Raw genomic sequence first — 24635 nt, 5'->3', positions numbered from 1 at the left:
ACAATGCTGAATTTTAAATTGCTTGTTTGAATTGTCAAGAGGCTGACATTGAATATTAATACAAATGCGAAATAATGCAGATGCTGGAAATCTGAAATAAAAACAGAAAAAGCAGGAAATACTCAGCAGATTAGGCAGCATCTGTGCAGAGAGAAACAGAGTTAATGTTTCAGATCTTTTGTCAGAATTGGCAAAAGTTAGTGATGTAACAGGTTTTAAGCAAGTACAGAGGCAGGGAAAGGTGGAGGGGGGGAGTGGGGGAGAACAAAAGGGAAGGTCTGTGATGGGGTGGAAGGCAGCAACGATTAAATGACAAAATGTATGATGGTGCAAGGCAAAAGGGAGTACTGGGACAAGTAAAGAAACAAAAGATGGGTCTAGAGGAGCTGTAAAAGGGAAAATTAGAACCATTACCTGCGGCTGCTGTCTGAAAAAATGGGAGCCATGGTTATGGTCTGAAATTGTTGAATTCTGTGTTGAGTCCAGAAGGCTGCAAAAGTGCCTAATCGAAAGATGAGGAGCTGTGCATCGACCTTCCGTTGAGCTTCATTAGAACAGCGTAGGAGGCCGAGGTCAGACTGCGATTGGGCTGAGAATTAAAACAGCAAGCGACCGGAAGCTCAGGACCACACTTGAATATTAATAGTTGGCACTCCAACTTCATCATTTATCCCAAAGTAGCATTCAAGCTATAAAGCTGATTCCTCAGAACAATAACAGAAACAACTTGAATTTATATAGCGCCTTCAAAGTAGCAAAGCATCCCAAGGTGCTTAACAAGAGTGTTAACAATAGAAATTTGACACCAAGCCAGAGAAGGAGCTATCAGGACAGATGAGGTAGGTTTAAGGAGCATCTTAAAGGAGGATGTGTGTTAAAATTATGACATTTTAAAAAAACATAGACGTGTTTAAAGCTGTGTAAGGGTGGGAGAGGGTAGATAGAAGCTGAATGTTTCCAGTAGCTAAGGTTGTCAAGAATGAGGGAACCATTAGCACAAGATTAAGTGTAAGGGATTTAGGACGGAAGGCAAGAGAAATGTCTTCACATTGATAGTAGTGAGGCTGTGAAATCCACTTCCAGGGTTAGTAGTTGAGGCAGAAACTATGTCAACGTTAAAGATTCAACTGGATAGGTGGATGAAGGAAATGGGGATAAAGGGATATGGGAACAGGGTGGGTAAATGCCATTGGGACTATCGACTTGCAAGGAGGGTAATTGCTTGAATTACAGCTGAGCTCAATCTTCTCTTCCCCTGGCCTTAACACATGCACAGCCGGAGTCTCTGGATAGCAATCGGGAGCAGGCATCCTGGATGAGTTTTCCCTCGCTAATCCATGAGTGATGAGGGCACTATTATCACTGCCTTGCCTGAGATCAGCTAACTCAGCATAGATCAGGCCCTGGGATCGAGCCAGTGACTTATCTGCTCTGTGTGGCTCAGCTACCCAATGGATAAACTCATTGATCCATTGAGGGAACCAGATTATGACTCTCTCTCTCTCGTTGCTTTACAGTTAACTAGTAGACTTGTTTTTATTTTCTCTCTTGCAGCCTCCAGAGAAGGATATTGGTCTACCCCGTCAGGTTGGTAACAAGACTGAGTGTGGGCTGTTGGGACTTGTCTTGGACCTGAAGCGAGATTACCAAACTGTTCGAGATCAGACACCGGAAGAGAAGCTCTACAAAGTCTACACTTTCAACTCTGAGAGAAAGTCCATGAGTACTGTTATCAAAATGCAAGATGGAAGCTTCCGGATGTATAGCAAAGGAGCCTCCGAAATTGTTTTAAAAAAGTAATTACATTAAAATAATATAAGATGTACACACTTAAAAATGAAAATGCCATGCTCTTTATGATATTTTGTGTGTAATATTTGTGGCAGTTAAGGCTGCATTTACACTACAACTCCAGAAGCTGCTTTGCATGAACCCTAAAGATGTAGTGTAAATGCAGTCAGCTTCTACAACTGTAGTGTAACCTCTCGATAAAACGGAAGTCAGAAACAAATTGCTTTGTGACCATACTGGTCTGTGAAGAGAAGTGTATTACAATAATCAGTTGTTGCCTCAAGCTTTTGGAGCTGGACTACTTCCACTCATCATGTGAGAACATGATAAGAGCCTACCAGGGATGTATTGGGGTGATCATCTGAGGTTTTGCTCGAGATGCATTGTCATAGACAACAGAGAGTGAAGACCAGCATTGCAATTTGCCGGTGCTCTTCCTGAGCAGAGCATCTTCCTATTCCGAGCAATGTTAACCATCTTCTTTAAATGCACACATATATATATAATTTAGGTACTTTCATATGGCTATACACTAGTGAGTTGACATAGCAATACGTTTTTTTCCTGTTTTAGATGCTCAAACATCCTAAACACTGCCGGAGAGCCACGGGGTTTCAGGCCTCGTGATCGTGATGAGATGGTGAAGAAGGTCATCGAGCCCATGGCTTGCAATGGATTGAGGACCATTTGTATTGCTTTCCGTGACTTCCCAGGTAGTCCAGAGCCTGACTGGGACAATGAAAATATCATTTTAATAGACCTGACCTGTATAGCTGTCGTTGGCATTGAGGACCCAGTGAGACCAGAGGTAAGCAAATAAAATGATGATTTCAGTTTGCTTTGCAGGACGGATGAATATTTCAGTCAAGAGTTATATTGATAGAAACATATGGATTAAATCACCAGTCAGTGAAAAACGTGGTTCATAAAAACACCAGCGCAAAGTTTACGGGCCGAATGCCCAGTTTTTGTGTTGTGATAATCTATGATTCTGTGATTCACATTAGCTGAATTAAAAGCAGCCAACAGAAAATAAAATGAATTATTTCCACAGTACCAAGCGATAGGTTGTGAACTATCGTTTGAATTATGTGTAACTTTCCACTGGGTCTATCAGAGAAATGTCTACAGTAACTGAAGGATATCCTCCTGAGCGATTCAAATGCAGAATTGTACTTCAGTTTGTACATAGGTTGAGACATCAGGAACTCAGAAATAGCTCGATTTTTATAGAATGTTTAGCAAGAAAGATATATCTTGGTTAGAAGTTTCAACCTTCTGACTGTGTTCCATAAATATTATTCATTGCCTTTTTCCCCACAAGTGAATATAATATAGATCTAAGTGATTTTATTTGTACTTTTAAAAACTGTTGATAAATATTATGGAACACAAATCTAGAACATCATCAGGAAGAGCATAGTATGGTGTTTATGATGATCAGAGAATTATGTAAAAGTATTAATTAATATAATTAAATAGTATTGCAAATAAAAAAAACTATGAACAATTAAGGCTGCCAACTTATCCATTTATATTCTATGCCTCTATTTATAAACCCAAGTATGACTGTACAGAGGGTTAATAGGAAGTAAAAAGGAGGCAGCTTCCATGAGGAGGGAATGCAAAAGGAAAAAAAACATGATGGCCTGGATTTTATTCTTAGTGGCGAAGGATCTGACAGCTACCTACAGTCGTTTTGCGGGTTTGTCAGTGGCGATTTCCTCTAATCCGGCATCTTTTCCAGTGTGGCGCCCTCTACAGGGGATCTGTGATGTGTGTGTGAGCAGGCAAAGCAACAGTGAGGCTCTTTAACCAATGAAATTGAAGAATCCTCACTGAGACACGCAAAGCCCAAACCAGGAAGTATAAAATAGGAAATATAAATTAGATTTATATGACGCACAGAAAGCAAAATTTAGATTGGGAAATACAGATGGGTTAAGGAAGAGAGATAAAAGAGTCAGACAGAAAAAGATTTTTTAAATAATAAAACAAAATCTCCAACACTAATTTTCTTCTGAGGGAATGAGACTCCACACTTGTAGAATTAATTTTTCAGAGCCAGAGAGGTTGTTCAGCAGTAATTATCATTTATCATGCCGTTAATAACCCAGTTACTCCTGAATGCACCAGCCCTAACTTTTTCAAACATTTTTAGTGTGGAACTAGTGTGCAAGTACAGCAAGTTCATGCCATTGCAGTCAGTTCAGTGCGGAGTCTGCAACAGCGCACCCTGTGGAGGAGCAGGGTATCTCGTGACAGCAACTTCGAGATTTCCACGTTTAACTGCACATGTGCATATCCAGAAGTTGCTGTCAGATTATCTCCATTATAACAGTGAGCACTGATAGCCTCACCAATATTCTTACAGCAAATTTCAGGCCAATATATTATAAGGTCAGCTAGAAGCCCACAGGTCAATTCCTGCTTTGAGAAATAGAGTCCTCAGACACTGTAACCTAGATCCAGCAATCAAAATTAGACACAAAGGGTCATGTGAGGGTTGCTTGGCTAGGTTTCATCAAGAGAAGAACCAAATTGAATGATTATTTAAGGGCGTTTCTTTTTTCGTCTTTGCAGCTCTTTTCTCAGCAAATATTTCATTCTAAGTTTTGTTCGACCTCTAAATATCCCCAGGGATCATCCTACAGTAATTACAGCACTCAACAATTTGACTTTCCCTATTTTTTAAATAGAAAATAAATGCGTACAAGAAAAGTATCACAACTTCACCTTTGACTTTACTTTCATTATTTTTGGGCAGATGATATTCATTAAAATTATGTGAAGTACACTCAGTTCTTGCTTATAAGGGCGGGCGGTTGTGTACTGAGGGCATCTCATTGATGGCTACATTGAAACTTTAACAGTGTCAAGAATGTCTAGAGAACAATGTGGGCATTTCTTCAGATTGTTTTTATGTTCTCTCTCAAGGTGTAAACAAGTCATTATGGTTGTGAAGAGGCAAGAAAATGTGCAGCTTTATTGTACATATGTAGCAGTGGAGTGCACTTATTCCATCAGAGGGCAGGCACCATTGAATATTTAGCCCAGACACTACTGGAGTGGTGCATTTGGCACCGAGCATCGTGAATTGCCTTTTTTTTAACCTTGCCTTTCAGTTAGTATTTTAGCGCTAGATGTGCGAATTGATAATGGTGATCAGCAAGGCCAACGGGGCATCTGGGACCTTGTGAATGTTGGGTCCAATGGACTATCTCCATAACCAATTAAGGATAGAGAAAGAAACGGAGCAAATTACAGAGAAGGAAATAGGGAGAATTAAAGTCAGATTAGATACAGAGAGGGTAAGAACGAGCGCGGATTAAGAGATTTTAAACAACCTAATAATGGTGAGTGCTGTTAACTCACCATTTTCCCCTCAGTAATTTCTGGGCCATCAAAACTCTGATTTGGGCAAAGAATGTTTATAATGATGATTATATCGATATTTTGTGGTGTTACAGAGATGTACCAGCCACACATTTAAAGCAGGTAGCAATAGTTGTCAGAAAGAACTGACTGAATTTAGTTCCAAGTATCTGCTGTGTTTATGAATCTGACATCAGTCGTGGGGAAAATGTTGGAATCAATTATTAAAGATGAAATAGCAGCACATTTGGAAAGCAGTGACGGGATTGGTCCAAGTCAGCATGGATTTATGAAAGGGAAATCATGCTTGACAAATCTTCTAGAATTTTTTGAGGATGTAACTAGTAGAGTGGACAAGGGAGAACCAGTGGATGTGGTGTATTTGGACTTTCAAAAGGCTTTTGACAAGGTCCCACACAAGAGATTGGTGTGCAAAATTAAGGCACATGGTATTGGGGGTAATGTACTGACGGGGATAGAGAATTGGTTGGCAGACAGGAAGCAGAGAGTCGGGATAAATGGGTTCTTTTCAGAATGGCAGGCAGTGACTAGTGGGGTGTCGCAGGGCTCAGTGCTGTGACCCCAGCTGTTTACAATATACATTAATGATTTGGATGAGGGAATTGAGTGTAATATCTCCAAGTTTGCAGATGACACTCAGCTGGGTGGCAGTGTGAGCTGTGAGGAGGACGCTAAGAGGCTGCAGGGTGACTTGGACAGGTTAGGTGAGTGGGCAAATGCATGGCAGATGCAGTATAATGTGGATAAATGTGAGGTTATCCACTTTGGTGGCAAAAACATGAAGGCAGAATATTATCTGAATGGTGGCAGATTAGGAAAAGAGGAGGTGCAATGAGACCTGGGTGTCATGGTACATCAGTCATTGAAAGTTGGCATGCAGGTACAGCAGGCGATGAAGAAGGCAAATGGTATGTTGGCCTTCATAGCTAGGGGATTTGAGTTTAGGAGCAGGGAGGTCTTACTGCAGTGTACAGGGCCTTGGTGAGGCCTCACCTGGAATATTGTGTTCAGTTTTGGTCTCCTAATCTGAGGAAGAAAGTTCTTGCTATTGAGGGAGTGCAGTGAAGGTTCACCAGACTGATTCCCGGGATGGCAGGACTGACATATGAGGAGAGACTGGATCGACTGAGCCTGTATTCACTGGAGTTTAAAGGGATGAGAGGGGATCTCAAAGAAACATATAAAATTCTGACGGGACTGGACAGGTTAGATGCAGGAAGAATGTTCCCGATGTTGGGGATGTCCAGAACCAGGGGACAAAGTCTAAGGTTAAGGGGTAAGCCATTTAGGACTGAGATGAGGAGAAGCTTCTTCACTCAGAGTTGTTAACCTATGGAATTCCCTACCGCAGAGAGTTGTAGTTGCCAGTTCATTGGATATATTCAAGAGGGAGTTAGATATGGCCCTTACGGCTAAAGGGATCAAGGGGTATGGAGAGAGAGCAGGAAAGGGGTACTGAGGTGAATGATCAGCCATGATCTTATTGAATGGCGGTGCAGACTTGAAGGGCCGAATGGCCTACTCCTGCACCTATTTTCTATGTTTCTATGTTTGCAGCTATTATTTAATAAGCCAACTATGTTGGACTAGCATCTTTGTTTATTTTCTTCTTCATTTACTATCAAACATATTTCCTGAGGCTGGAGGGTAATATATTTGAAATTTAAAGAAAAAGTTTAGTTGAGAAAAAATATGACCTGCTGTCACTTAAGGTATCACAATAGCTATCTAATTATTTATTAGCTTGAGAGGTGTTGCTTTCCATTAGTAAGTGCCTGCTTTTCCATTGGGGGAAATAAATACTGCACTCAGCAACTAACTAGGAGTTATCCTTTTGCCAAAACTCCTTTCAGTGCAAACCTGATTAAAGCGGTGAATGGTGGATTCCAGAGGGGGTGGAGGGCGTTCAACCACTGACATGGCCAACCCAATCTAGCCTGATCTCCCTGGAAGCCGAAGAGTATTCTGTATAATATCGTTGAAGCACACATGCTCGCCTTCAGAATAGCAAAGTGCAATATTTACAAAGTTGTATCTTGAGCATACATGAATTCTTAGTAGCTTCTGAAATATAACCATGCAAAGCCAGTAAAAGATTTCCATTAGTACAATATAACAATTAATCTGACATAGTATAATAGCAGTTCATGAGTGAGCATTCTCAATCATTCAGGTCAAGGGAGCCACTTTAAGTGCAAGAAGTTGAAACTTACAACTTAATCTCCCAAATATGTTTTTTCTCTCCAAAGAAGGAATGTCTGCCCAAAAGCTCAGTGTCGAATATCAAAGTTATGAATCAAACAACAATTATTAATTCAAGCCAGTCATTCCCTATGAGGAATGGACAAGCATAATTGGGAGAGCCACAAGCAGAAAGATATACTTGCCAATTTCACAACCCCGTGGCCAGTTCTAATTAATTTTGTGTCATTGGTTATGGTGGCTGTCGCCTTTCAAGCGTTCAGTTGTCCTTCAGGCACGTCAACTATTTCAAGCAAGAAAATTCTTCCTGTAGTTGTAATTCAACTGTTTCATATCAAATAAAGTTCATCTTTAATATCCCCCAAATACAGATTAAGCAAATCTCTATTTTAACTGAGCAGTGGTTTGGGGGCAAGTTACCACAGCTATTCAAGAAAGATAGAAACTTAATCCTGGGAACTTGGAGTGTGAAAATAAGGTCCCTACATATCCATTCTGCAATTTCAAGAGATTTAAGTTTAGTTACAGCATATTTAACTGTTAAACCACTGGCTGTGAAATGCTTTGGAACATCCTGAAGAAAAGAGTAATATGAATGCAAGTACAATCTTACTTTCCTGTAAACTAGGGAAACGCTGACTGCACATTCATAGAAAACTATCGTAAACTGTCACATTGTTCAATGATCAGTTATTAATGATAAAATTGATCCATAATGGTTGCATAGAGATATGTTTTAAAAATGCGGGAGCAAAAGCTTTAGTTTAGTTGAAGCCACTCAGCTCTTATCTTAGCAATGAATAATTTGGCAATAAATGTAATTGTCCAGGTAAGAAAAAGATATCAGTTCTGTTCGCCATGTGCCTGGGGCCCAGCCAGTAATACTGTGTGAAATGACATGGGACCTAAAATAAGTGATTTTTAATATTTCCATAGAAGATGGTACAGTTCATTCATGTGTCACCCACAATGCTGCATTCCCGACTTGCGTGAGAACACCAGCAGCAAGTCGGGACCATAAAAGATGAGCGGCCCCTGTACAGCGTGGCGGTGTGCCTCTTCAGGGAGCAGTGCGATCTGGTACAGGAGAGCGACGTTTTGGAGGAGGGCAACTGGATTGGACGTCACCATAATCCAGGTCGGTGATTGGAGCGTGGGCAGGTACAGCAGGAGCGGCGAGGTCAGGGCGAAGGAGCGGCGAGAGATTGCAGAGCGACGTGATCGGAGCCCAGGAGAGGCGTGAGTTCGGGGCCCAGGGGCAGCATGGACCAGCCCACACTGCAATAGGTGTGCGCATTAGGTCCATGCAGCAGAGCTGGTCTCCAGTCGTCTTGGTTAATCCTTGCCACTGGATAAAGACCTAGTTCTGTCAAGCCCGTGTGGTGGCTGGTGTGCAACGGCCACCACACACTTAAAAAATCCACGCACAGACATCTTCCACCCTTCAACATGTAGCTCGGGATATGGAATATTAGGTCCTTCATTGAAACACCTGTGAACTCATCCCTTTTTGGCATAGAAGCAAGTCATCCTCGATACGAGGGACTGCCTAAGAAGAAGAAGCATTCCCAATGACAAGTGCTTCACTCTGAGGTCCCTCCTCTCAGCTGATGAATGAGGTGGAGAGACCATAGGATTAGATAGGATATACGGCACAGAAACAGGCCATTTGGCCCAACCATTTCATGCCGTCGTTTATGCTCCACTTGAGTCTCCTCATTTAAATCTATCACCATAACCCTCTATTCCCTTCTCCCTCATATGCTTGTCTAGCCTCCCTTTAATTGCATCTACATTATTCCCTTCAACCACTCTCTCTGGTAGCGAATTCCACATTCTCACCTCTCTTTGAGTAAAAAAGTTGCTTCTGAATTCCATATTGGATTTCTTGGTGCCTATCTTATATTGATGGCCTCTAGTTATACTCTTCCCCACAAGTGGAATTGTTCTTTCTGTATCTACTCTACCACAATTGTAAAGACCTCTATTAGGTCACCCCTCTGCTTTTTTCAAGAGAAGAGACTCAGCCTGTTCATCCTTTCCTGATGTGTATACCCTCGCATTTCATCCTTGTAAATCTTCTCTGCACCAGAGAAGACCAGGGAAGAAGGAGGAAACTGGAGAGAAACTTAACCTCCAATAGAAAGAAAAAATACTCTAATTGCATATTTTGAAAATAATCTCATTTTACAAGAAACATTAGTGTGCTATGTACGCAGAAAGTGGGCTTTATATTCTGTTGCTAAGAAAGCACAGACAATCGCATTGGCAGGTATGGAACCCATTACGAGGATACAAAAATCTAAGAATTAGATAATGTGTAGCTAAATGAGACATAAACATTCCAATCAACATTGCAACTAATAAAAATTGCATTCATTAGAGTTTATTTCAGGCAAGGAGGGCAGCAGGAAGGCAGGGTGGTGACTAGGCTTCAACATTATTGTCTTACCTTTGAAGTCGGAGTCGATTCCAGCCCAAACAGAGGGACTGAAATTTTTCACTCCGTGATATCTGTTAAGCATCTTCAATGTATTAAGTTTCAGCAGCCTGAATATATTTCCCTATGGATGTGAATCTACAGGACAAAACTGCCCATAATTCAGCACTAACTGGGTAATGTCACTTTGAGAAACTGTGGGAACTGCAACTGTCACACTGGTGCAGAAAGTAGTGCACTTTTGAGGCTGAATTATTGTATTACAGTTTCATAGGCATTGAGCTAAACAGGCAGATTGGGTTATATATTGCCTGACCTGTCACTACGATTAGATTAATTTATATTTGCACTGGTGTAAAAAGTCCAAAAATAGCCTTAATTTTAAAGAGTATCCACAATTAACATGGAACCTTGCTATGGGCACGTAAAGCTCGATATTCACAAGAGGCCGAATTTTGCAGGCAGCACTTTTGTTGGACAAGGGGTTGCTGCACTAATGGTAAGCACAAGGCTCATTTGCATGGAATAATTATTCACGTTAGGTCCCACACCAACTTTCACGATGCTCGTCTGAACTCCATCAACACACCCGTATAAAATGGGTGGATGACTGGTCCACAGGCATCATCGGCTTTGGGTTGTCTTCTTCAAGCTAGATTGGTGTTTGCATAAGTTTTAGCTTTTTTTTTAACCTTTGGCCATTTTGACTAAAACCTCTGTTTTGCATCTAAGACTTTCCTCCAATTTTTGTAATTTGCAACTAAAAAGTGCTGAGTATGGATATTCCCAGTGGGCTGCTTAATTTAGATAAGGAGGATGATTTCATGAAGGGCATCACATGCGGATGCAGTGTCATTTCACGAGACATGCGTGCATCCATAGATGCACTCAGACCTGCATATGTCACCCTTAACAATCATACCTGGGCATTTCTCGGAAGACCACCTTCTGCCTTAACAAGAGATTGTGAGAGAGCAATGTCATCTGCTCCAGGTTGATCTACTGACAGCATCAAGAACTTAGACAGCTATTCCCATTGCTGTAAAAGTCACCACTGCCTTAAGCTTCTAATCTACAGGTTCCATCCAGAGCACAAAAATGAACGTGTGCCAAATAAAGCAAGATAGACATTACATTTGCCAGGAGCAACCTTCAGAGGTTTCTCAATGGAAAAAGAGGCACAGAAACTTTTTCATGTTGCAGGCTTCCCAAGAGTCCAGATCAGTATAGATTGTACCCATATGGCCGTTCTCCCCTCCTGTGCAAAGGTATTGAAGTGCAGCATGCATGCTACTTCTGGTTACAATACTGATTTAGAACACAATTTTGAACACTTCCAAGTTTTAATGCAATCTATTCATGTGCCTCCCCTAAATGTATGCCCTTCAACTTTTGTGCAATAGGGTAAAAAGGTTATCGACATGCTTTGTATGTTATTATTCTGTGGATGAAGAAGCTCATCATTTACCTTGGTTCTAGGCTGCCTTTCCCCCAGTGATAATAAAATATGCAACGGTGGGACATTTATTTTGCAATTCCTCTTGATCCTAGAGATTTTTGTTACCAAGTTCTATCTGGGATATTGCATGTACTCACTCTTTCTCCTCTACCCAGGCTTGTACTGGTGCTTTGACAGGAGGGTAGCCTTCCCATCCAGTCAGTGGCAGCCACCTTTGCTGCACCTTCTGAACCAGGACTCAGAAAGCTGTGGGCCCAAATGGGAGAGTATTCCCCAATCAACACGCAATGGTCCAGAACACTTGAGGTACAAAACACTGCACAATTTTGGTTCAGCCAAAATGTAACCCACCTTTACATGCATGCAGCAGCTCTTCAAATGCTGCTGCCTTGTTGTATTTCCCACCCTCGACAATGCACTTACTGATCAGGGCCCCTGCATCCATCTTTCCTGTGCTGGGCTAACCATGTAAAATTCGATGGGGCTAGTCCTCCTCACTGCTCGCTCAGACCAGGGCCAAGGACAGCCCCAATTTTGCTGGTTGCTCAATATCAATATTAAATTTGTAACAAAACAACTAACCTCCCTCTCTCTCTCACTGGCATTCATTCTCCCTGAATGGAATGGGTGCAGGTGATGCACTGTACCAGATTATCACCCAGGCAGTGATGACGAAAATCTACACCAATATTTCTAGCCTCAAAGTTTCCCATTTTTAATGCACACAGGTAGCAGGGTACCTTGTGAGGAAATGGCATCTCGCAGACCCATGTGTGAATTAACAAGAGCTGTTTGTTGCCATGTTTTCTTTTGCTAAAGTTATTGAACTGGGCAAAAAATGACCAACGATGACTGAAATTACATTATGGTGTGTCATGATTACATCTGTGCATGACATCATGGCGCTTAATGTGATGCATGGCACTGACTCTTCTCCCCAAGCCCCTTTAAAATCTGCAATGTTCAATCGGCAATAAGAACAGAACATGTTAAGGATACATTTTATCTTCAAGAAGCAAAACTTCTCCTTTGACTAAATAAAGTGCGAATTGGCAGAGCAATTGCTCTGTTTTAAATAGAATAAAATCTTAAGTAATTCAATGAACACATTTTTAAATTATTTAAAGATGATTTCTTAAGAGTAAATTTTGTTATCTTTCAGCACTTGTATGTTTTGCTTAGGATTTTTAAAATTTCATTTCTGGGAGGTGGGCATTGTTGGTATTTATGGCGTGTCCCTAGTTGCCCTTGAGAAGCTGGTGGTCAGCCTTCTTCTTGACCCGCTGCAGTCTGTGTGGTGAAGGTGCTCCCACAATGCTGTTAGGAAGGAGTTCCATGATTTTGACCCAGAGACGATGAAGGAACAGCGATCTATGTTCAAATCAGAGTGGTGAGTTTATGGTGTTCCAATGCACCTGCTGCCCTTGTCTTTCTAGGTGGTGGAGGTTGCGGATTTGGGAGGTACAGCGGAAAAAGCCTTGGTGAGTTGCTGCATTGCATCCTATAGATAGTACACACTGCAGCCGCAGTACCCCAGCGGTGGAGGAGATGTTTTTAGCGAGTGGATCAGATGACGTTCAGGGAAGTGCAGAGTATGCTATCAAACTACTGACTTGTGCCTTGTGGGTAAATGTGCAGAGACAGAAAAAAAGAGAATTCTTTATAAATCTGTGGAGGAAATGCAGAGTTGGGGTTGAGAATCAGCTTCAGTGCTGCATTATTTAGCAAACACTCTTTTATCTCACTCTCATGGGTTCCATCATATTACATCTGTCAGCTTGTTGAAGCTGCTTTAAAGGACTGAAAGGCATCACATATTTATAAGTGAATGTTAAAACTATTGCCCAGCTATCGTCTCTATCCACTAACTGCGCAATGGAAATGTCAATAATAACTTCAAAGAAGTGATGTAAATAATAAAACAGTCATATTATTTGAATCCAGAGATGTTATTTGGGAACAATATAGTCAACCTAATGTATTACACTTACGTGCTAATCAATGCAGATCCTTTTTTTTAGATTTTATTGTCTTGGTTTCTGATTTGCAGATATTGTGTGAGACTATAGGACACTCATTGAAAATGCACAGGGAGCACGTACAAGTTATAGTGATGAGCCGACCCCACTAAATCTGACGAGATCAGCTCCAATTTCTAGCTGTATACTGGCTACATTTCTGCTGGGATTACTGAAACGCTCCTTCTTGTGGACTTTAATGGTGTCAGCTGTGGCTCAGTGGGTAGCACACTCGTCTCTGAGTCAGAAGATTGTGGGTACAAGTCCCCATTCCAGGGACTTGAGCACATAAATCTAGGGTGACGTTCTAGTGCAGTGCTGAGCGAGTGCTACACTGTTGGAGGTGCCGTCTTTCAGATGAGACGAGGTCCCATCTGCTCCCTCAGGTGGATGTAAAAGATCCATCCCACTATTTCGAAGAAGAGCAGGTGAGTTATTCCCAGTGTACTGCCAATATTTATCCCTTAATCAACATAATAAAAAACAATTAACTGGCCATTATCACATTGCCCTTTGTGGGAGCTTGCTGTGTACAAATTGGCTGCCGCATTTCCCACATTATGACAGTGACTACACTCCAAAAGTACTTCATTGGCTGTGCAAGGCGCTATATAAATGTAAGTCTTTCTTTTAGCCTTGTTTGAGGGAGTTTGACGTTCAGTGCATCTGATCACACTCAGAATTGCAGTGAGAAATGGGAGATGTTTTTTATATCTTTAGCCTTATCATTTTAGAAATTCGTCATCTTAAAAAGTTGAGGATCCATGGTGAACTTCAAAGCTGTTATTTTAGAACATTACTTTGCATCCTAAAATGTAGTAGATTGTTGGGGGCAAAAAACCATTGCAATTCGAAAGGTATGTTACCCTTCCTCCTGTACTTAACGGACTGAATTTGAAAATTTTCCAGGATTTTGTAAATCAATAATAATCCACTTAACTCAGGTAATTAGATGTGGAGTGTGATTTGTCAAGGATTAAGAAAAATCAGTTTCCACCATTCAGGTTGAATTCTTTTAAAAAAATCTATCCTGAAAGAAGCTCAAGGAATTGAGTGCTCAGATCCTAAACAGGGAATTTGTGAAGCAAAGAAGATCTTAGGACCTTTGCTGCACCCATACTGTGCCACAGCATAACCAGAAATTATGTTTTAGGCAGAAAATTCCATTGTGGCCATTGAATGTGTGATGAGGCATAGAGGGAGGAGCCCTCACAGCAGCAGGCAAAGGTGTAGGTGTTTAAGCTGGAGTCAGTCATGAAAAAAAATGGAATTGCCCCATAAAATTGATTTCTGCCTTTTCTAATGCTGAGTAACTCTGGAAATCTATTGTATTTACTAGTTTCAGCTAGCATAAGTGAGGCAGCGTTGCGGAAAATGGGACATGTGATGTTGCTACATCATTGCCACTTACTCCACCCATATTTGAAATACCATCTGAAATCTAGCAGCTAAACTGGAAGATCGTAGCTGAATGATCCACTGAGACATTTGGGGGCCGAAGTTCTCTAGCAGAACGCCGCCCATTAATGTCGGCGTTGGGCAGCTAACAGGCGGCAAAGGCTTACCGTCGGCGGTGAGCGGCGTCCACACCTCCCTGCAAATTGAGTTTGTCGTTGGTGGAGGCACCAAGAAGTAATGCTGTGCCCTCTAATGCCCCCCACGTGGTGACATCATCCAGCGTACAATGGCCCCTTGGCGCCACTCCCACGATATTTGGTTTGTACGGAGGCCTAACGGCCAGGCGAACGTACAGCCAGGAAAAAGTGGCGTCAACATCGTGGATCTCGGGCGGAATCGGCCAGAGATCAAAGTGAATTTATTTATTTATTTATTTATTTCAGCTTTTATGCACCAGTGGGGAAGTGTGTGTGTGGGTCGGAGAAGTTTTCTTTTTTTCTCCCCGTTTTTCCAGCTCGCATCCCGTCGTGAAATTGAGTAGGACTCCTGAGCTCCCGCTCCCGAGGAAGCGTGTGCGATCCCACTTTTAGCGTTGCTCTCTCATCTTTGGGTGTAAAAACTGAATTTGGCATTTTGAAGGCTGCACCTAATGCCCGGTGCTAAAATCAGCACTCAGTCGGTGACAACGCCTCAAACACGGCGATACTGAATTTCGACCTCTTGAAGTTTTATTTTAGTTGACTTGGTGGTCTAGATCTGCATATCTAATCAGATAACCTGATTTACAAATCCATCCAATTTAAAATGTCTGATGTCAGGTTAAGTTATTAAAGACCTCGTTAAAATACGTCTCATCCGTTCTCAGTTAGATCACTGGGTAACTAACGTTTTATGCAGCATTGAGGTTCTGGAGTGGGAGAATAAACTGACATTCTTCAGCTTGGCTTGATCCTGTAATCGGCTGATCTGATGACAGAAGTGCACGGTTCAGGACTGTTCCTTTAGCATTGCTGGAGAAGAATGTAGAAAAAAAAACAGACTTTCATTTATATAGTGCTTTTCACAACCTCAAGACGTCCCAATGTGCTTTGCAGCTAATGGAGTACTTTCGAAGTGTAGTCACTGTTATAATGTAGGATAGTAAAATAAATGAAAATCTTAAAGCTACATAACTGTTTGAAAGTTCTGGCACGCTAAAAGTTCACAAGGATGACTTTTGATTTTTGACAGTTTTAAATGACAGCTCAGATATGCCACTGCACACAGGAGATGAACTTTAAGTGCCACTCTCCTGCCCCCTCCAACAAAAGGCAAAATGTACTAACCAGTGCTGTTGCCTGGTGTTCATTAACTATTCATGGCATCCACTTGAGCAGAGGTTGACACAATCTTGTGCCAGTTGTGTTTGAAGCCTAATATTTTCTGACTTCAGAAGGCACATATTGTTCAATTTCCTCCTCCTTATATATGTTGCCATCATCACTACATCAGGAAATCTTATCGTAAAAACTCTGTCCCTCCGTATGACAGGTAAAACAGGTAAGATTGTCAGATTCAATCATATGTAATGGGTTTCTGTTGCTAGTTGCACATTATGTAAAAGCCTTGTTATGTCGCTTTCTGAATTATTGATGGCGTAAAGTTTACCAGAGGATACTTTGAGTTATGGCGATGTCAAGACAGCTGCAAGTATAGGCTGAGTTCAAGCATATTCCCATATCACTACTGACATGCTCTGATTATGTTGTTTAGTGAATCAAACTGCTTTTTGGAGCATATTGCAGGATCTGAATAATTTATATTAAACTTTTTTATTTCTTAAATTATTTTTCGTCTTCAAAATATTTTAATCGGAAGAGAATCCTAGCATTTTACAGATATACAAACAAACCTATGAAAAGGTTGAGAAAAGGCCATTGTACAAAACAATGCATACCATATCTGTTAGATGGTGTAACCTTATACATCACCCACACAGCACTAGTAACATGATGGCTGCTGGACGATCTCTGATTGGAGTTTAGTTAGATAAGTTTTGAATTTACTCCCCTTCAAAAAGTTCTACCATGCCAAAATAGCTGTCATGGTCTACATTTATCTAAGCCCTTAAAAATACTAAAAACAGCATTCATATCGTTTCTCAACCTTTTCTTTTCCAGTGAAGACATTTCCAGTTTAGATAATCACTCCTCATAATCCAATCCCTTCCTCGCGAAAAGATAGTTTTGTTTTTTTGTGGGGACAGAATGCTGGAGGCTGAACAGGAAGCTAACAAATTTAGGGTACAAACCAAAGGCATCGAGCGGATTTAGTAGTTTGTAAAGGCAGGAGTAGAGACAGTAAAGCTAAGTGACTTTGGAAGAGAACTCCAGAAGGCAGGAGCATAATTAATGAAAGTTCAACGTCCAATGGAGTGGATAACATGAGAGCAGAATGATGCATGGCAAGAGGATATTGTTCAAATATGGTGGAAAAGAGACAGTGTCGGGCTTTGAAAATGAGCATTGTTGGACTGCTTTCATGTTCTTTTTTGTCTCGTTACTTTAAACGCCACATTGCACACACACACTCAGTTGCAGCAATGCAGTGACAGTCTTTATTGAAACCTCATACCATCCTCAACCAGTATGAGTGCACAGGTCTTTTCATACTTCACAAAACCAGCATGAGGGCTTCGGTCTTTCCATAGTACACCATTCTATTGTGGGAGCGAGCTGCTGAACAGTGGTTCTCTCACATCTCTCATACCAATTTCACCAATAATTCATAGTACATCAAAGATACATACAAATGTCAACAGAATAGCAACATAAACCCAACAGACATGCACTTCCACAAGTGAACTAATTGACGTCATAAACTATTCCCATTTCCCTAAACACAAGTGACCAAGCTGACATATTCCAGACCATTACAGATATGGCTGAATGACTCTTACACATTGTACTACTTTACTTTCCTGTGAAGATATACTTGCTTTAAAATCCCCTTGCACAATTTACAACCCATGTTCAGCAGAAAGCTGTTGTAACTTTTAACTCATCGTGTGCTAGTCTCACAGACTACCCAGAAAGGACATTTGAGATACTCCGGTAATGCAAACCCTTGTTCCCACAAGCACGTGGATCTTGTTAGATGGTTCACTGGGGCACAGGGAGTCGGTTAAGCTGGGCAAGGAAGAAGGTGAAAGTTGAGCAGGATTAGGTGTGGGAGAGTGCTCTGGGTACATAGTGCTGGATTAGTTGGGGTTTCTGAAGGATAGAGACAGGATTGCCAGAGAGGAGGGCATTGGAGAATTCAAGTCTTCAGCTGATGGCATTGGATTCAGGCTTCAGGAGCAGAGGTGATGTGGCAGACTATTACTGAGCAGTGTTACAGAGGTGGCAGGAGGTGGTATTGGCAACAGGTTGGATGTGGAATAGAAACTCGGAACAAGGTTAACAAGATTGCGAAGATGTGCAGCACCAGGTTCAGCCTGATCAGATAACAAGGGAGATTGATCGAGGAGAACAGGATTTGATTTAGTTTTGCAGACATTGAGATGCAGGAAGTTTTGACTAATCCAAGAGTGTTAAACAGGCAGCTGAACAGTACAGCAATCTGAAGTTAATGGTGGTGACAGAGTACAGCTGAGTGGAAGATGACCCCACACTTGTGGGTGACATCACTAAGAGGTAGCATGTAAATAATGAACAGAAGGGGACTGAGAATGAAACACTGGAGAAAATGAGAAGTCACCATGAGAATATAGTAGATACAATCATAGAATAGAATCACAGAATCTTATAGCACAAAAAGTCGCCATTCGGCCCATCATGACTATGCCAGCTGTTTTAAAGAGCTGTCCAATTTAGTCCCATACCCAAGCTTTTTCTTCATAACACTGCAAATGTGTTCTCTTCAAGTACATATCTCATTGTCTTTTAAAAGTTCCGATGGAATCTGATTCCACCACCCTTTCAGGAAGTCCATTCCAGATCTTAATAACCCTCCGTGTGAAGAAATGTCTCCTCATTTCGCCTCTAATTCTTTTTGCCAATTATTTTAAATCTATGACCTAAAGTTACCAACCCACTTGCCAGAGGAAATAGTTTCTCCCTAAATCAAAAAGGGCCACATTACAACATAATTCTAAAAGGACAACGAGCGTTAAACAAAACAAGCCTGAAGGCTCTGTGTCTCAATGCGAGGAGCATTTGTAATAAGGTGGATGAATTCACTGCGCAGATAGCTGTCAATGGATATGATGTAATTGGGATTATGGAGACATGGCTCCAGGGTGACCAAGGCTGGGAACTCAACATCCAGGGGTATTCAATATTCAGGAAGGATAGACAGAAAGGAAAAGGAGGTGGGATAGCATTGCTGGTTAAAGAGAAGATTAACACAATAGTAAGGAAGGACATTAGCATGGATGACATGGAATCTGTATGCGTAGAGCTGCGGAACACCAAAGGGCAGAAAATGTTAGTGGGAGTTGTGTGCAGACCACCAAATAGTAGAAGTGAGGTTGGGGATGGCATCAAACAGGAAATTAGGGATGCGTGCAATAAAGGTACAGCAGTTATCATGGGTGACTTTAATCTACATATAGATTGGGCTAACCAAACTGGTAGCAATACAGTGGAGGAGAATTTCCTGGAGTGTATAAGGGATGGTTTTCTAGACCAATATGTCGAGGAACCAACTAGAGAGCAGGCCATCCTAGATTGAGTGTTGTGTAATGAGAGAGGATTAATTAGCAGTTTTGTCGTGCGAGGCCCCTTGGTGAAGAGTGACCATAATATGGTAGAATTCTTCATTAAGATGGAGAGTGGCACAGTTAATTCAGAGACTAGGGACCTGAACTTAAAGAAAGGTAACTTCGATGGTATGAGACGTGAATTGGCTAGGATAGACTGGCGAATGATACGCAAAGGGTTGATGGTGGATAGGCAATGGCAGACATTTAAAGATCACATGGATGAACTTCAACAATTGTACATCCCTGTCTGCCGTAAAAATAAAACGGGGAAGGTGGCTCAACCGTGGCTAACAAGGGAAATTAGGGATCGTGTTAAATCCAAGGAAGAGGCATATAAATTGGCCAGAAAAAGCAGCAAACCTGAGGACTGGGAGAAATTTAGAATTCAGCAGAGGAGGACTAAGGGTTTAATTAGGTGGGGGAAAATAGAACATGAGAGTAAGCTTGCAGTGAACATAAAAACAAACTGTTAAAGCTTCCATAGATATGTGAAGAGAAAAAGGTTAGTGAAGACAAACGTAGGTCCCTTGCAGTCAGAATCAGGTGAATTTATAATGGGGAACAAAAAAATGGCAGACCAATTGAACAAATACTTTGGTTCTGTCTTCACTACAGAAGGCACCAATAACCTTCTAGAAACACTAGGGGACCGAGGGTCTAGAGAGAAGGAGGAACTGAAGGAAATCCTTATTAGTCAGGAAATTGTGTTAGGGAAATTGAAGGGATTGAAGGCCGATAAATCCCCAGGGCCTGATAGTCTGCATCCCTAAGTACTTAGGGAAGTGGTCCTATGAATAGTGGATGCATAGGTGGTCATTTTCCAACACCTATAGACACTGGATCAGTTCCTATGGATTGAACGGTAGCTAATGTAACCCCACTTTTTAAAAAAGGAGGGAGAGAGAAGACAGGGAATTATCGACCGGTTAGCCTGACATTGGTCGTGGGGAAAATGTTGGAATCAATTATTAAAGATGAAATAGAAGTACATTTGAAAAGCAGTGACAGGATCGGTCCAAGTCAGCATGGATTTATGAAAGGGAAATCATGCTTGACAAATCTTTTAGAAATTTTTGAAGATGTAACTAGTAGAGTGGACAAGGGAGAACCAGTGGATGTGGTGTATTTGGACATTCAAAAGGCTTTTGACAAGGTCCCACACAAGAGATTAGTGTGCAAAATTAAAGCATATGGTATTGGGGGTAATGTATTGAAGTGGATAGAGAACTGGTTGGCAATCAGGAAGCAAAGAGTAGGAATAAACATGTCCTTTTCAGAATAGCAGGCAGTGATTAGTGATGTACCGCAAGGTTCATTGCTGGGATCCCAGCTATTTACAATATACATTAATGATTTAGAGGAAGGAATTGAGTGTAATATCTCCAAGATTGCAGATGACTACTAAGCTGGGTGGCAGTGTGAGCTGTGAGGAGGATGCCAAGAGGCTGCAGGCTGACTTGGACAGGTTAGGTGAGTGGGCAAGTGCATGGCAGATGCAGTATAATGTAGATAAATGTGAGGTTATCCACTTTGGTGGCAAAAACAGGAAGGTAGATTATTATCTGAATGGTGACAGATTAGGAAAAGGGGAGGTGCAACGAGACCTAGGTGTCATGGTACATCAGCCATTGAAAGTTGGCATGCAGGTACAGCAGGCGGTGAAGAAAGCAAATGGCATGTTGGCCTTCATCGCAAGAGGATTTGAGTATAGGAGCAGGGGTCTTACTGCAGTTGTACAGGGCCTTGGTGAGGCCACACCTTAAATATTGTGTACAGTTTTGGTCTCCTAATCTGAGGAAGGACATTTTTGCTATTGAGGGAGTGCAGCGAAGGTTCACCAGACTGATTCCCAGAATGGCAGGACTGACATGAAGAAAGACTGGATCGACTAGGCTTATATTCACTGGAATTTAGAAGAATGAGAGGGGATCTCATAGAAACATAGAAAATTCTGACGGGATTGGACAGGTTAGATGCAGGAAGAATGTTCCCGATCTTGGGAAAGTCCAGAACCAGGGGTCATAGTCTAAGGATAAGGGGTAAGCCAATTAGGACCAAGATGAGGCGAAACTGCTTCACTCAGATAATTGTGAATCTGTGGAATTCTCTACCACAGAAAGTTGTTGAGGCCAGTTCTTTAGATATATTCAAAAGGGAGTTAGATGTGGCCCTTATGGCTAAAGGGATCAAGGGGTATGGAGAGAAAGCAGGAATGGGGTACTGAAGTTGCATGATCAGCCGTGATCATATTGAATGGTGGTGCAGGCTCAAAGGGCCGAATGGCCCACTCCTTTACCTATTTTCCATATTTCTATGTTTCTACTTGCTCTATCATAACCCTTCATAATTTTGAATACCTCTATTAGGTCTCCCCTTAACCTTCTATGCTCTAAGGTGAAGAATCCCAGCTTCTCTAATCTCGCCACATAACTGAACTTCCTCATCCCTGATATCATCCTGGTAAACCTCCTTTGTATCCTCTCCTTGACATCCTTCCTGAAGTGTGGTGCACAGAATTGCACACAAGGCCTAAACAGAGATTTATAAAGGTTTAGTATGACTTACTTGTTTTTGTATTCAGTGCCTCTATTTACAAAGCCAAGTATCCCATATGCGTTTTTCACCGCCTTATCAACTTGCCCTGCCACCTTCAAATATTTGGGAATATGCACCCCAGGTCCTTCTGTTCTTGCACTCCCCTCAAAATACTACCATTTAGATTATACTGCCTCGCTATGTTGCTTCTCACAAAGTGCATTGCTTCACACTTTTATCCACATTAAATTGCATCTTCCACCTGTCTGCCTTATTTGAACAGTCTGTCTGTCCTGCTGAACTCTGCTACTATTATGCTTACTATTTACTATGTTGCCAAGTTATGTATAGAAATTGTACTCCATATAACCTAAGTCTAGGTCATTTATATATAACAATAAAAACATCAATCCTAATACCAATTCTTGGGGAACCCCACCCAGTCAGAAAAACATCCATTCACTGCTATTCTCTGCCTCCTCGTTCTTAGTCACTTTCGTACCCAAGTTACCACCATCCCTTTAATACCATTTGCTTCTATTTTCCAAGTAAATCTGTTGTGATGATCATCATCATCGGCAGTCCCTCGGTATGGAGGAAGACTTGCTTCCATTCTAAAAATGAGTCCTTATGAACAGTCTAATATGAGAACCACAATCCCTGTCACAGGTGGGACAGATAGTCGTTGAGGGAAGGGGTGGGTGGGACTGGTTTGGCGCACGCTCTTTCCGTTGCCTGCGCTTTATTTCTGCACGCTCTCGGCAATGAGACTCGAGGTGCTCAGCGCCCCCCGGATGCACTTCCTCCACAGGGCGGTCTTTGACCAGGGACTTCCAGGTGTCAATGGGGATGTTGCACTTTATCAGGGAGGCTTTGAGGATGTCTTTGTAACATTTCCTCTGCCCACCTTTGGCTCGTTTGCCATGGAGGAGTTCCAAGTAGAGCGTTTGCTTTGGGAGCCTCGTGTCTGGCATGTGAACAATGTGACCTGCCCAGTGGAGCTGATCAAGTGTGGTCAGTGCTTCAATGCTGGGGATGTTGGCCTGGTTGAGGACGCTAACGTTGGTGCGTCTATCCTCCCAGAGGATTTGTAGCATCTTGCGGAGACATCGTTGGTGGTATTTTTCCAGCGACTTGAGGTGTCTACTGTACATGGTCCATGTCGCTGATCCATACAGGAGGGTGGGTATTACTACAGCCCTGCAGACCATGAGCTTGGTGGTGGATTTGAGGGCCTGGTCTTCAAACACTCTTTTCCTCAGGCGGCCAAAGACTGTTTTGAGGTACCTTATCAAATGATTTTTGAAAGTGCATATATACAACATCGACTGCACTACCTTCATCAACCCTCTCTGTTACTTTATCAAAGACTGCATTCAGGTTAATCAGACACGATTTGCCTTTAATTAATCCGTGCTAGCTGTCCCTTAGTAATTCTTGCTTCTCCAAGTTAGAATTAATTTTGTCCTTGACAATGACCTCTAGTAGTTTTCCCATCACTGATGTTAGACTGATTGGCCTATAGTTACCAGGTTTATCCCCCTCTCCTTTTTTGAACAGGGGTGAAACATTTGCAATCCTCCAGTCCTCTGGCACCACTCCAATCTCCAAGGAGGATGAAAGATTGTGATCAGGGCTTCTGCTATCTCCATCCTAGCTTCCCTTGGCATGCTAGGATTCATCACATCTGGACCGGGTGACTTGTTAACTTTGAGTGATGCCAACCTTTTTAGCAGCTCCTTTCTATCTATTTTTATCCTATCCAATATCTCTGCTCCCCCGTCCGCTACTCCAACATTAACTTCTTCCTCTGCTTTTGTGAAGACCGAGGCAAAGTACCCATCCAGCACCTCAGTCATATCCCCTGCCTCCACAAGAAGATTTCCTTTTTGGTTCCTAATCGGCCCCACCAGTCCTTTAACTATCCTTTTACTTTTTATATGTTTCTACAATATTTTGAGTTCCCTTTTATGTTACATAACTCAATTTGAGATGACTCCATTTAAGTAGATGTCATGACTAAGTTGAGAAAAATTGGGACGACAAGAGAGCAGTGCCAAGGAGATGAATAATGGAAGCGAGAGGCTGGAAGGGGATGAAACGGTCAACAGTATTGAAAGTCATACTGAGGATAAGGAGGGACAGAGAGGGGCACAGATGTGGTCATGCAGCATGTCAATCAAAATCTTGTCCAGAGCAGTCGTTATACCATAAGCTGGTCAGAAACTATATTGGAGGGGAACAGGGAGTGCTAAGAGAGGTAAGCTTGGGGCTGGTTGGCAATGACGTGTTCAAGCACCTGGAGAAAAAGGAGAGTTTACAGAAAAAATGTAGTTTGCAATGGTAGAGGGATCAAGAGTAGACTTTTTAGGAAGGAGGTGATGATGGAATGAAAAAGAAAGACTTACATTTATATAGTGCCGTTCATGACTTCATGACATCCCAAAGCACTTTACAACCAATTAAGTTCTTTTGAAGTGTATTCATTGTTGTAATGTAAGAAACACTGCAGCCAATTTGCTCCCACAAACATCAGTGACCAGATGATCTGCTTAAGATAAATGAGAGATAAATGTTGGCCAGAACACTGGGAGAAACTCCCCTGCTGTTCTTCAAATAGTGTCATGGGACCTTTTACGTCCATCTGAGAGG

The 24635-nt window shown here is 41.8% G+C and overlaps 1 protein-coding gene across 24 annotated transcripts in view; it reads left to right on the top strand.

The window, feature by feature from the left end:
* Positions 1 to 24635, top strand: part of LOC139276737 (plasma membrane calcium-transporting ATPase 2) — a 430975-nt gene that overhangs the window by 320482 nt on the left and 85858 nt on the right. For all 24 annotated transcript variants that reach the window (XM_070894747.1, XM_070894743.1, XM_070894745.1 and 21 more), the window contains 2 exons: positions 1555 to 1796; positions 2365 to 2599. In XM_070894747.1, coding sequence (XP_070750848.1) covers positions 1555 to 1796; positions 2365 to 2599 — 477 coding nt within the window. The remainder of the gene's footprint in view (positions 1 to 1554; positions 1797 to 2364; positions 2600 to 24635) is intronic.

The sequence above is a fragment of the Pristiophorus japonicus genome, chromosome 12 (assembly GCF_044704955.1).
Source record: "Pristiophorus japonicus isolate sPriJap1 chromosome 12, sPriJap1.hap1, whole genome shotgun sequence".
Taxonomy (NCBI): domain Eukaryota; kingdom Metazoa; phylum Chordata; class Chondrichthyes; family Pristiophoridae; genus Pristiophorus; species Pristiophorus japonicus.
The sequence above is the reverse complement of the archived record's forward strand: the minus strand, read 5'-3'. Positions and strand labels throughout refer to the sequence as shown.